The sequence below is a fragment of the Mirounga angustirostris genome, unplaced genomic scaffold (assembly GCF_029215605.1).
Source record: "Mirounga angustirostris isolate CCGP_5_RB_7025 unplaced genomic scaffold, mMirAng1.0.hap1 SCAF_1, whole genome shotgun sequence".
Lineage (NCBI taxonomy): Eukaryota > Metazoa > Chordata > Mammalia > Carnivora > Phocidae > Mirounga > Mirounga angustirostris.
Window position 1 is genome coordinate 212,519,787 of NW_026991709.1, and position 13,066 is coordinate 212,532,852.

Sequence of the window (13,066 nt, forward strand, 5' to 3'; positions counted from 1 at the left end):
CTCATTGGCTGGGCTGTGGCTGTGCCTTAATGGCTGGGCTGTAGCTTTGCCTCACTGACTGGGCTGTAGCTGTCTTTCATTGGCTGGGCTCTGGCTGTCTTTCATTAGCTGGCTGTAATTATCGTTCATTGGCTGGGCTGTGGCTATCTCTCATTGGCTGGGCTGTTGCCAGGGCAGGGGAAAACTTCCTTCCTCCTGCTAGGGCCGGGAAGTAGTGGCTAACATACTATGGACTGCAAGGTGCTGGACTTCCTATTGGGTCTGCAATTACCGGAAGTCATAGGGCGCAGAGCTTTACCTGCCGGCCTCTCCACTCCATTCTAAAAACGAGGGTTCCCCTTATTAATTTTCAGATCCATCCAGGGATCTTGGCTGCAACAACTGAGGTATTTGCCCAATGGTTATCGTCCATTTCCCTCATTCCAGGCGGAATTTACTACACTTACTAACTGGAAGAGCCGTAGGGTTAGTCACAGGGTTAGGAATTGCAGCACGGACGGACTCCAGGACCACTCACCGCAGGGACTCACCCCGTAAGTCCAAGCCCCGCCCCAACATGGCGGCCCCAGGCGGGAGGGGGCGGGGCGCGTCAGGTCACGTGGCCGCGCCGCCGCCGACGTGGCCTCTAGCGGACGCCCCACGTGTCCCTCGCCGCGTCCCGTCGCCGCCCCAGCCCTGCGGACCCGATCCCAAGATGGCGGCGCCCAGCGAAAGGCGGAACGGCGGAGGTGCGAGCCTGTGGGCTGTGTTGCTGCTGGCGGCCGTGGCGTTGAGGCCGGCGGAGGCGGTGTCCGAGCCCACGACTGTGGCGTTTGACGTGCGACCTGGCGGCGTCGTGCACTCCTTTTCCCAGAACGTGGGCCCGGGGGTACGTATCGCCGCCGCCCCGGGGGCTGGAGCGGTGGCGCCGTTGGGGGCGGATCCTGAGAAGGGGGCGCGGACGGTCGGGGGCGGGGACTGAGGAAGGGACTCGGGGGGGTGCGGTCACCACTGAGGTGCGACTGAACTTACGGGAGCTCGGCGTCCTGGGGTCGGGGGACTTGGAGGGTCGGGTCGCCAGCCTCAGTCCCTGTTTCCTCTCACATGCCCAGCGTGCCCACGCAGCCCTCACTCCCAGACCAGGCGAGTCCCCGGCCATCGGAGGGCTGAGCCGCCCCAGAGGTGGGGAGAGAGGAGGCTAAGGGGTATTTCGCCTCCAGGCCCCGTAGAAGGTCAACTCCGCTGCAGCTCTGACGAGCGAGGAGGTGGACAGACTTTGCTCTTTTTCTCCATTGCACGAGGCCTTCCCTCTCTTTCATTGAGGTGTGAGGCAAGGCCCTCTTCACCTGGAGGTCAGCAAGCCGGGGTCCAGCCCAGGCCTGTCCCCAGCTTGTTGGAGAAGTCCTTCCCCTCCCATCTTTGATTTCCGTGTCTGTACGGATGTTGATAGCTGCCATTTATTGAGTACTTCCTTATAGCCAGATAGTGTGCCAAATGCTTGATTTGCTAGGACCATTTCACAGATGAGGAAAACAGGCTCAGAAAAAGCTTTCACTTGTCTAAGGCCCACAGCAGAGCGGAGATGGGTCTTCTGGTGTTCATGTCCTGCTTCCAAAGTCCATGTGCCTAGATGGGTGGGTGCTTGGAGGGCGTGGGACCTCCCCCTTCCCCCTTCCTGTTCTTCACACCCAGAAGCCACCTGAGTTGTTTGTCCTGACTCAGGAGCTCATTAGCAGGGGGGCAGGTAGGGGAGTTCTAGGTCGGTAGACACTGGGAGACCTTGTGAGGCTGGCCTCCAGGGACATCAGTCAGGAATCTTGCTCTGCTTCCTTCCCCTTAGTGCAGATGCTCAAAAGCTGGATCTTCTTGATTTTGGATCTCAGAGGACATCCTGAGACCCTCCACCATAAGCAATAAGGATCACCTCCTAACAAGCTTTTTTCCACCTTCCATTCTCCAGGACAAATACACTTGTGCATTCACCTACGCTTCTCAAGGAGGGACCAACGAGGTGAGTTGTTCAAAGTTCCACATAGTTTTGTATGGCAGTATCCACTGTCATGGAGAGATGCTCTCCAGGGAGCAATGGAGTTGGGTCGTACCTTAATTAACTTAAACTTATTGAACTGTTCTTGTCTCACCAATAAAAGATAATGCTCAAGGTAACTAGTGATGGTAGATTCCCCCCCTATAATTCCACAGAGTGAGCAAACGTCTGGATGGAAAGAGGCTCGTGAGATAAGGACGTGCCGCACCTGTGAGCCTCTCTTAGGAGTATTTTATTTGCCTTCTGTGCTGCATGACAAATCATGACAAACGTAGCAGCTTAAAACAACACCCATTTATTATCTCACAATTCTGGAGGTCAGAAGCGCAGCTCAGGTGGGTATTTCATAAAGCCCAAATCAAGTTGTCAACTGGCAGGGCTCTTATCTACAGGCTCATTCAAGTTGTCAGTAGAATTCAGTTCCTTGCCGTGTAGGACTGAGGTCCCCATTTCTTGGTGGCTGTTTTCTCCAGTAGCTAGTGCAGAGAGGAAATAAGAGATCTGAAGCATAAGAAGAATGTGACTCACCATTGCTGGCTGTGAGGGGGGCACAGGGCAAGGAGCGCAGGTGGCTTCTCAGAGCTGAGGGCAGCTCCTGGCTTGTGGCAACACTTCTGTTTTACCACCACAAGAACTGAATGGAAGAGGACTCTGAACCTCAGACAGGTACAGTCTGCTGACACCTTGAGTCCAGTCTGTGAGATTCTGAGCAGAGGGCCTGCCATGGCCAGTTTCTGCCTCGGGGACTGAGAGCTTATCAGTGGACAGTGCAGTTAAGCTGCTAAATTTGTGGTCATTTATCATGCAGGGTGGTGACTTGAATGCCCCCCCTCCAAAGATATGTTCACATTCTAATTCCTGGAACCTGTGAATGTAACCTTATTTAGAAGAAAATATTTGCAGATGTAAGTTCAGGATTTTGCAATGAAGAGATCATCCTGGGTTATCCAGGTGGGCCCTAAATCCAGTGACAGCTCGTCTTAGAAGAGACACTCAGGAGAGATTTGATGGAAGAGGAGAAGACACACAGAGGAAAAGGCCATGTGAAGATGGAGCCAAAGATGGAGGGGTGTGGCCACAAGCCAAGGGGCATCTGGAGCCACTGGAAACCAGAAGAGGCAGTAAGGTTGCTGCCCCACAGCCTTCGGAGGGAGCCCAGCCCGGGGACACCTTGATTTCGACTTTTGGCCTCAAGAACCGGCAGAGAAGAAGTGGTAGTGGTTGTAAGGTCGCAAGTTTGGGGTGGTTGGTTATGGCGGCTGCAGGCAGCAATGCCCACAGCAGCAGACTAGCAGTGATGCACCATTACAGAGTGCTCTGAGAATAAAGGACTGGCATGGAGTGCTTTCTGCATACCACTGCTTGGTATTATTGGGAGGGAGAGCTGCAAGTTTTCGGGAAGATGCACAGATTTTCTGCTCAACATGGTTAGAAAGAATAAAAGAAAAATGAAAAGGAAGAATCCATCATCACTATAAAAATCAGTAAAAACTGTCTTTTTTTCTTTTTTTTTTTTTTTTGAGATTTTATCCATTTATTAGAGAGAGAGCATGAGCAGGGGGAGGGGCAGAGGGAGAAGCAAACCCCCTCATCTTCATTGACCTGACCGAAGATCTTTTTATCCCTAATTGTGCTTTCCTCCCCGACAACCAGTCTTTAGGAAATACTGCTCTTGCTCCAGAATAGTGTGTAGTACTGTGTCAACCAGCAGCGTAGAGTCGTAGAGGGGGAGGCTGCTTGGGAGCCTCTCATGTGCCTGACACTCCCAGCAAGCCGGTTCTCAGCCCCTCTCTCCTCCCACTTGGGACGGCACGTTGAAATGGGCAAGAGCAGATCTCTCTCCACCCTTGGCACCTCTAACGTCCGGGATTCGGGGCCAGGTTGTTCTCTGAGGGAGCCGTCCCAGGCACTGGGGCCTTGAGCAGCCTTCCTGGCCCCACCCACTCAGTGCCAGGAGCACCCCAGTCCCCAGTCGTGACTTCCAAAAACATCTCCAGACATTGACCAGTGTTCCCTGAAGGACGGAATTATCCCTCGTTGGAAACCACTGGGCAAGAGTGATTTTTGTTATTCTAGATATGTCGTCTTTGCAAGTAAATGATTCCCAGTGACAGTATTTTAACAAAATGTAGCAAACAAACGGTAACCCCCGCCACCAGGACAGCAGGCGTCCTGCCATTGTCCACCCCTTCTTGCCACAGCTCCAGGCCTCGCTGCTTCTCCAGCTAGTCCTTCCACTATGGGATGAAGCCAAGTGGTGGAACGTTCCTCGTAATGGTGAGCCAAAGCCCATGAGTCCAGCCTACCCCCAGGCACCCAGAGCCAGTCCCAATGCACCATCTTCCACGTGGCAGCCTTTTGGATGTGTGTAGACAGTTGATTTACGGGACAATGAACCGAAGTAGCACCTCTCCTGTGGTGGTTATCGGGTGCCCCACGCTGTGCTGAGCCACACACACATCTCATTTCTTCCTCTCCACAACCCCAGGAGGCCAAACTGCTCTGGTGTTACCCCATTTCACACTCGAGGACATGGAGGCCCGGGCTTGCCCAGCTGGGAAGTGACTGAGGTGCACAGGGCACAGACCCCTAACCACTGCTCTGTGCTCCTGACCCAGTGTCACCAGCAGCTTGGAAGAGAGCACATGTGCCCTGTTCTCCCCCCACCCCCGACTAAACTTAAACTCTTAGAGGTGGACAGCCTGCTGCTGCGTCGGGTAAGGGAGAGCCAAGTTCATGCACACTGGCTGGGGCGACCGCAGGCTGGAGCCTTGTCTTGGAATAGGCTAAATTCGTTTGTTTTGGAAGAGGGGGTTCATCTTGAAGAAATCACCTTTAAGCAGAGCAGACATGTGGTGGCACGGCGTTGTCCCAGCAGCAGCCGTCTAGCGCAGTGACGAGACCACGGGGAGCCGGGCGCTGGGGCGGGTGGTGCTGCGTGAGCCAGATGGGGCACCCCCAGCCCGTGGGCTCTTTGGTGGCTGTCCTGTGGCCACCTCACAAGCGAGTAGCAGGCCAGATTCTCAGCAAATGTGCAGGGATGGTTTGATGTTCTGTGGCTTCCGCCTGGTGACGTGCAGGGAGACATCGCAGTGATGCCCCCTGGAGCAGCTGGAACGGAAGTCTGAGAGGCCCCGGGGGCATCCCTGCAGGGGTGTCGTCAGAAGAAAGCCCAGTTCCTGGTCGGCGCCCAGGAGGACCCGTGGTGGCGGGCGCACACAGCTCGGAGCCGGAGCCTCTGATGCACTTGCTCCTTCGATAATGGTTTGTTTCTGCAGAGGGTCACCTAAGAAGCCAGTGCTGGCTGGGGACAGTAGGCACAGGGTGATTCATAATCTCTCAGTGCTCGCCGGGAGGCCGTGCTCGGTGCGGATGCAAACCAGCCATTCCTTACAAAGTTAAATGTACGCTCACCATATAACCCTGCACTTCACTGCGAGGTGTCATCCCACTAGGAATGAAAAGTCACCCACACAGAAATGTGTACGTGACCCTTCACAGCAGCGGGATTCACAGTGGCCAACAAGTAGAAACAACTTGGTGCCCATCAGTGGGTGAACGGATACACATAATGTGTCCCCCACTCGGGAGCGTCCCTCAGCCGCAAACAGGAGCCAGGCGCCCACGCGCACGGCCCCGGGGACGGACCCCGAGCCCACGACGCTCAGGGAGGGAACCAGACACAGAAGGCCACACAGGGTGTGAGTCCACGTGTGTGACACGCACAGAACAGGCTCATCCGTGGGCGGGAAGGGGGCTCGCAGAAATGGGGGCTGGGGAGAGGGGAAGGGATGGGGCTTCTTTATGGGGTGATGGAATGTTCTGGAACTAGATCATGGTGATGGTTGCAGACCTTTGCATATGCTAGAAAACACAGAATCGTACACCATGTGAGGGTGTAGTATGTAGATACTTCTCAGTCAGGCTGTTGGATAAATGAACCGTGGACATGGGCGGCAGCGTGGATGACTCTCCAGTGCCCCACGCTAAGTGAAACCACACAAGACTGCATTCTGCCTGATTCCACTCCGGTGACAGTTTTACAAAGGCCCAACTCGGAGATGGGGTCAGCAGTTACCAGGAATTTGCAGGAAGGGGTTAACTGCAGAGGGAAGGGGCTGGGGGATCCAGGGACATAGATCTGGTCTGTATCTTGATTGGATGGTGGACACGGAGCTAGAAGCATTTGTCAGAGCTCCAAGAACTGTCACCAAAATGGGCACATTTCTCCATCTGTGATTTATATCTTATCAAAAACTAATCGCGGCTACCAGTTATGTGTCATTTGTCACACCTGGCCACTCCTGTGCCGAGTTCCCCAGGTGTTCAGGCTGTCCCCAGAACACACACACACATGAATGTCTCCTGCCCAGACCTGAGGCTTACCATCTGCCCATCGCGCCCTGCAGCCACGAGACCACGGTCAAGCTCACATAACCAGAAGGCCACTCAGAGGGATGTTGATCCTCTTACTAAGAAACTCTCGGTTTTAAGTTTGTTTGCATTCATGATTTTTTTAAAAAGATTTTATTCATTTGTGTGAGAGAGAGCACAAGCAGGGGGAGCGGCAGGCAGAGGGAGAAGCAGGCTCCCCGCTGAGCAAGGAGCCCGATGTGGGACTCGATCCCAGGACCCTGGGACCATGACCCGAGCCCAACCGACTGAGCCACCCAGGCGTCCCTGCATTCATAATGTCTTAAACAGTGTTTAAACATTTGCCTCATCTTCAAGAGCCTTTTCAGAGCTGTGGGAAACCTCTCAGATATATTTCGTAGCATAAAACGTTTCCAGGTGCTCACAGGCCTTGGAGCTACGGACAGGTGTTTTTAGATAGGGAGAAGAGTCTGCCAAGTCCGCAGGTGTGGCCCGCAGCCGTCCCTTTGACGAGCTGGTCACTGGTCCCCACGTTCTTGCTGCAGGCAGACGGCATCTGGGCATCCGCTTACTCCCGTCGTGATTAACCTAAAAATGGCCTTGTTTTTGTTCGTGAAGCAGCTTTGGTGTTCAACCAGGAGTACCAGTACTGGGAGGATATTATTACTCGGGGGAGGGAACTGTAAACTCGCATCTTACTAGCAAAACGTACATGCCAACAAGCATGAATATATGGTCTCCTTTTATTTTAGTGTTTCTTTTTCTTGATAGGCTTTATTTTTTAGAGCCGTTTTAGGTTCACAGCAGAAGTGAGCACAAGGCACAGATTTTGATACACCACCCCCACGGCTTCCCCCCATCATTGACGGTCGCCACCGAGAGCGGGACGCTTGTGACCGTCACCGAGCCCACACGGCCGCATCACGGCCACTCCAAGCCCATAGCTGACAGTCTGGCTCAGTCTTAGTGCTGCACTGAGGGTGGGGATGGACGTATGAGGACACATGCCCACCACCGTGGTCTCGCCCAGAGGAGTCTCCCTGCCCCCGAGCCAGGCTCCAGCCTGGAGGCCCTGGGAAGGTTCACTCCCTTTGCAGAACTGAAGGGCATCCAGTTGCAGTCCTGGGCTGACCTGTATCTTCCCCTCTCTCCCCAGAAGTGGCAGATGAGCCTGGGAACCAGCGAAGACCACCAGCACTTCACCTGCACCATCTGGAGGTGAGCCCAGGGTCCCGGTGGGGGGGATCTCCCCTGCAGGAATGCGCTGAGGCTGCTGGGGGGGGTGTGCCCGCAGGGCCTCCAGGCAGCAGGGACCGGCACCTCTGAGGAGCATGGGCTGGGGGTGATGGTCACCCACGTGCAGGTGGGAGGGAGGGTGTGGCGCTGTGCTGGGGGCTGCTGGGGTTGGGAGGGCTCCCCAGGGAAGCGCATTGACACTGGGGCCCAGAAGGGGTGGGGGGGAGGGTCTGGGCTCCCCCGCATCATCCCCCTCTGTCTCCCCACCCTGCAGTGCGGCATGAGTGAGCGGTGGGCCTAAGAAGGGATGGAGGGAAGGGGCTGCTCAACTCAGTGGGGGAGGGCGCTGGAGAGTATCACATCCTAGCCCTGCTCCCCTGGGCTCTGCGGCCTGGATCTGATTCTTCCAGCGTTGGTCGTGGGTCTGGCATGGTGCAGGCACCTCGGGGGATGCACAGAAGTGCAAGCCGTGGTCCCACCCTCGCAGGGGATCGGCAGAGGGGGACGGAGCACTTGGAGGGCCGTGGCAGCGACGTTGAATCAAAGGACACCCGTGTTCTCATCCTACTTGCAGGCAGCACCCCCCAGGCTTCTGCCTGATGCTCTGTAAACAGCAGGTGCTTACTAGGCAGTGTTGGGGGACATTCTGACCCGCTCTGTGGACCGGCCCCTGTCGGCAGCAGGCAGAGGGGCCCCAGGGGCCGCCCTGATGACTGGGCACGTGAGCACCAGCACCCTAGGTGGGCACAGCGCCAGGCCACAGAGGCCTGTGGCCACGCTCAGCCCCAGAGCCGCCCTGACTGCGGGGCCACCCGTTTAGCAAGAGGTCCTGCCTGAACGGGCTGTTCTCCCAGTTTCACACATTGACTGACCAGGCCCGGCGCAGCCGCTGGGGCTTAGAGAGTCCAGGAGGCTCCCTGGACCTCCCCCCGCCTCCCTCCTGACTTGCCCCCAGCAGGACTCTCCTGGCCCCCCTGCTGCCTCTCCACCCCCGCCCCCATCACTGTCTGCTCTCCGCACGCAGCCACACAGGGCTCTTCACCCTGCACACACTGTCACCCCTTGCTGCCACCAGCCCTCTCTCAGCTCCCCTCCGCTCTGGTCATGCTGACCTGGTGGTCTTTAAATGCCCCCATTTGCACTCTCCACGGGACCTCTGCCCTCTGCTCTCTCCCTCCTCTGCCTACTTAATTCCTGTACTTCTCAGCCCCTGGGATGTTGCCTTTCCCTGGTTCCTGGTACAATACCTGGAATGTCTTTGGCACTTCATGAAAAAGTGTTCAGTCCCTGTCCTAGAACAGCTTGCACCCAGAAGGAGAAACAGACTTGTCAGTAAATGAGCCAAAAGAATGTTCTAGTACAGAGGAAAGAATAAACGATGTTGAGGAGGCCAGGGCTGACTCCCTTGCCTGCCCTTCCTTTGCAGGCCCCAGGGCAAGTCCTACCTATACTTCACGCAGTTCAAGGCAGAGGTGCGGGGTGCCGAGATCGAGTACGGCATGGCCTACGTGAGTACGGCATGGGCTGCACCTCCCAGACAGGTGGGAGGGAGGGTGTGGCGCTCTGCTAGGGGCTGCTGGGGTTGGAAGGGCTCCCCAGGGAAGCGCAGTGACACTGGGGCCCAGAGGGAGTGGGGGGCAGAGTCCGGGCTCCCCCACATCGTCCCCTTCCGCCAGCAGGGGTGGGGAGGCGGTTGAAGTGAGGAGACAGACACAAGTCCTTAGAGGGTGATTTTGTAACATGGGAGGACATGGGGCGCCACGCAGACTCTGGACCAGGAGGTGCCAGGGAGGTGGCACTGGGCTCAGAGTGGGACCCTGCTGACCCCTAGAGACCCAGCGGGCGGAGGAGGAAATGGACACCCGGCCTCCCTCTCTTATCACCTGCCATCTCCTGCCGGTGCGCCCTGCTGGCAAGGCCCACAGGAAGCCAGAGGGGAGGGGCCCAGGACACTAGCGGGGACAGCGAGTGCAGGCATGGACCCAGAGGTGCAGGCAGTGTGCTCACTGGTGTGGGGCAGGCCCCGTGTCCGGTGGCTTCCGTGACCTGTGGTTCATGGCCCAGGCAGCGCCTTCTGCCACGCCACTGACCCCCACAGCCCGCAGCAGGGGCCAGCCGCGCTGCAGAGCCCTGCCCCCCACCCCGCTTCTGCGTTCGGGTCACACACGGTTTGAAAACCACCGTATCAGTCCAAGCAGCAGAACCAGCAGGGACGGGCATTAAGAGATTTAGTGCCAGGAACTGGCTCTGCTCCCAGGGGCCTTCCCGCTGATGGAGTCAGGCCCACCCAGGGTCACTGAGGATGATCTCCTTAAAATCAGCTCCTGGCCGACTTTTTTTTTTTTTTAAAGATTTTTATTTCTTTATTTGACAGAGAGATAGCGAGAGCAGGAACACAAGCAGGGGGAGTGGGAGAGGGAGAAGCAGGCTTCCCGCCGAGCAAGGAGCCCGATGTGGGACTCGATCCCAGGACCCCGGGATCATGACCTGAGCCGAAGGCAGACGCCCAACGACTGAGCCACCCAGGCGCCCTGGCCGACTTTTATCACATCTGCAAAGTACCTTCCCGCAGCGAGCGCCTGACTGCGGGCTTGCGGAGCGTGGCCACTCCCAGCCATCCCACCTCTGCCGCCACACCGCTGGTCCCGCTGCTCTCTGTGTGCCTGTCTTACTAGAAAACTCATATTTAGCCGATTTGAAAGAGAGACAATTCTCATTTTTAAAAATTGCATTCAAGGGGCACCTGGGTGACTCAGTTGGTTGAGCGACTGCCTTCGGCTCAGGTCATGATCCTGGAGTCCCGGGATCGAGTCCCGCATCGGGCTCCCTGCTCAGCGGGGAGCCTGCTTCTCCCTCTGACCCTCCCCCCTCTCATGTGCTCTCTCTCTCTCTCATTCTCTCTGTCTCAAATAAATAAATAAAATCTTAAAAAAAAAAAAAAAATTGCATTCAAGAGACTGCCCTGCTTCTGTCATTTCCGTACGTTCACCGAAGGGGAAAATACCTTCCTTGGGGATTGGCAGCAAAGGCATGAAATTTTAAGCCAGTTGACAGTCTCCTAAGTGGATTAACCACTGCTTCTGCTGGATTCTCTTAGTGCTTAGAAGAGCAGCGCCCGCACGTGCCCCTTTAGTCAAAGTGTGTGGCTTTAGCCCAAGCTGGGCTCTTGGGAGCAGGAAGAGCAGGCTGAATCGCGTGCTTTCCTGATTAGGGATGTTTCCACTTGTTCTCTTTCAGTCGAAAGCTGCGTTTGAAAGAGAAAGCGACATCCCCCTGAAAAGCGACGAATTTGAAGTGACCAAAACAGCAGGTATGTAAGGATGGCTTGTGGAGATGGACCCCAGGTTCTCAGGCACAGAAGGTGGGGAGAGAGGGGGACAGCACCCCCATCAGAGGGACAGGTTATGGCCCCGTGTCTGCCAGCTGTTTCTGTAAAGGGCCCCTCGTAAATATTTTTGGCTTTGTGGGGCAGACGGCCTCTGCCAAGATGACTCAGCCTGGGCGAGCAAAGGCCGTGAGCCACAGGGCACTGAACGGGCATGGCTGTGTCCTAATAAAACTTGATTTTATGAACACAGAAATGTGAATTACATATCACAAAATGTCATCTTCTTTTTGATTTTGGCGAAAGCTATCTAAAATGTAAAAACCACCCTTAGCTCATGGCACAGGCCAAGCAAGCCCTACTAGGGACCTGAGGGCATGAAAATCTACTGAGGCTCTTGGGGACGTTCAGTGGGATTGCTCCCTAGAAGCGGGGGGCTGTGACTTCCACATAGCTTGGCTGTCCTGGGTTCTGTGACTAGGAACAGCTTCAATGCTTGGGCAGCGGGGTTACTAACCCCTAAAGGTCTGGGGGGGGCAGGGCCTGGTGTCCTGAGCCATGTTCAGCCCTGCAGGGCAGATGTGAGCAGAAAGAGGGGTGGGAAGCTCCAGAGTTGGGGCTCTGTGCGTGAGAGCAAGGTGGGGGGCGAATGATGATGATGATGGACACAGGAATGGAGCCATGTTGCAGGGAGTCCTGAAGGTCCTGAGGGACACAAGAGGTGAGGTGAAGGATCCTTGTGGTTGTGGGCATCACCAGGCATGGGAAAGGGGTGGGGGGTGCAGTGAGCGGGGCTTTCAGGAGGAGGGGCCTTGGGTCTGGAAGGAGCCCTGCCTCACCTGCAGGTCCTCGAGGGTGTGGGGGCTGTTGCGAGTAGAGGTCCAGGACAGGAGATGGGGCGGCCAACAGAACCTTGACCTCAGGGCACACAGAGACGGGCAGGGCTGAGCCTCTGGGGAATATCAGGTGAAGGCCGCGATCCCAGGTCCTGCCCGAAAGCCGCCATTGGGCCTCAGACAAGTTTGCCAGCGCAAGCAGGAGGTGACGCAGCCCGCCCCCTGCCTCCCATCCATCCTCACCGTGGCAGAAATGACCACTGCTCTTCCCACCCTGAATGTTCCTGAGGCCTCCTCCTGCCCTCAGGACTGGCCCACCAACCTCTCCTTTCTTTGGTCCCTTACCCATAAGACTTTCAGGGCTGGGGGTCTTTCCCTGTCGAGTCCACTTCGGGGACTGCTCCCCTGCCCCGCCCAGGACCCAGCACTCTGGAGTGGCGAGGGCCCGACCATGTGCTTCTTCTCTCGCAGTGTCCCACAGGCCCGGGGTGTTCAAGGCCGAGCTGTCCAAGCTGGTGATTGTGGCCAAGGCCTCCCGCAGTGAGCTGTGACCAGGAGCCCCATCGGGGGGCGGCTTTTCCTCATCTCCGCTGAAGGAGCTGGGCCCTGGGACTGCTGGTGCATTACTGGTTTTCTAGGGGGGACTGTTGGCTGATGTCCTCTGAACATGGAGCAGGGGTCTGAGACCCGCTGCCCGTCTTTCTTACCAAAAGAGGCACTGGGGCACACGAAGGGGGGCTCCCGGGGGAATCATGGCTTTTCTGAAGCCAGGGCGTGTCTCCCTGTGGATCAGGCCGGGCTCCGGATCACTCCCAGGGAGAGTGATCCTGCTGCCCTGAGCCCGAGCCAACTGTTTTCTTACAGTTTTCCCAGGGGACCTTCTTCCAGACTAACTGGGAAGAAATGAAATGTTCTTTTCATATTTAAATAAATAAGACGGTTGAAAAGCAACCACTTTGGCAACTGGCGCTGGTGCTGGCCTGTCTGGGCACTCAGGGCTGGGGGGCGGCAGCAGGGTCTGGCTGCCCGCACCCGCCCACCCTGCTGGAGTCCAGCGACCTGTCACCACAGGCACCTGGAATCTCCAGGCATGAGTCCTCTGCAGGCGCAGAAGGGCCAGGTCCCAAGGGGGTTGGCCATGAACCTGGATCCCTGAGCTCGTGGGGCAGGGCCGGCCACACCCTGCAGGTCACCCCCCGCGGTGGGGGAGTGCTCAGGGCAGACCTCTTCTGCACTTGGCTGCTTGGCTTCACTTCTCTTTTTGAGGCC

At 56.7% G+C, this 13,066-nt stretch overlaps 1 protein-coding gene across 3 annotated transcripts; it reads left to right on the forward strand.

Annotated features, from left to right (window-relative positions):
* MYDGF (myeloid derived growth factor) lies at positions 1 to 12,748 on the forward strand. Of its 3 annotated transcripts, XR_006788407.3 has the most exons (7): positions 65 to 868; positions 1,940 to 1,990; positions 4,228 to 4,303; positions 7,557 to 7,618; positions 9,063 to 9,144; positions 10,874 to 10,946; positions 12,269 to 12,748. XR_006788407.3 is itself a non-coding variant. In XM_045863295.3 (6 exons), the coding sequence occupies exons 1-6, from the start codon at positions 695 to 697 to the stop codon at positions 12,346 to 12,348; spliced, it is 522 nt and encodes a 173-aa protein (XP_045719251.2). In that variant the 5' UTR covers positions 674 to 694; the 3' UTR covers positions 12,349 to 12,748. The 3 variants fall into 3 exon arrangements, 2 of the variants coding, with proteins under 2 accessions (XP_064429032.1, XP_045719251.2); XM_045863295.3 differs by lacking the exon at positions 4,228 to 4,303 and having other exon boundaries at positions 674 to 868; XM_064572962.1 differs by lacking the exons at positions 7,557 to 7,618; positions 9,063 to 9,144; positions 10,874 to 10,946; positions 12,269 to 12,748 and adding an exon at positions 5,107 to 5,780 and having other exon boundaries at positions 1 to 868.
* Positions 12,749 to 13,066: the final 318 nt, after the last annotated feature.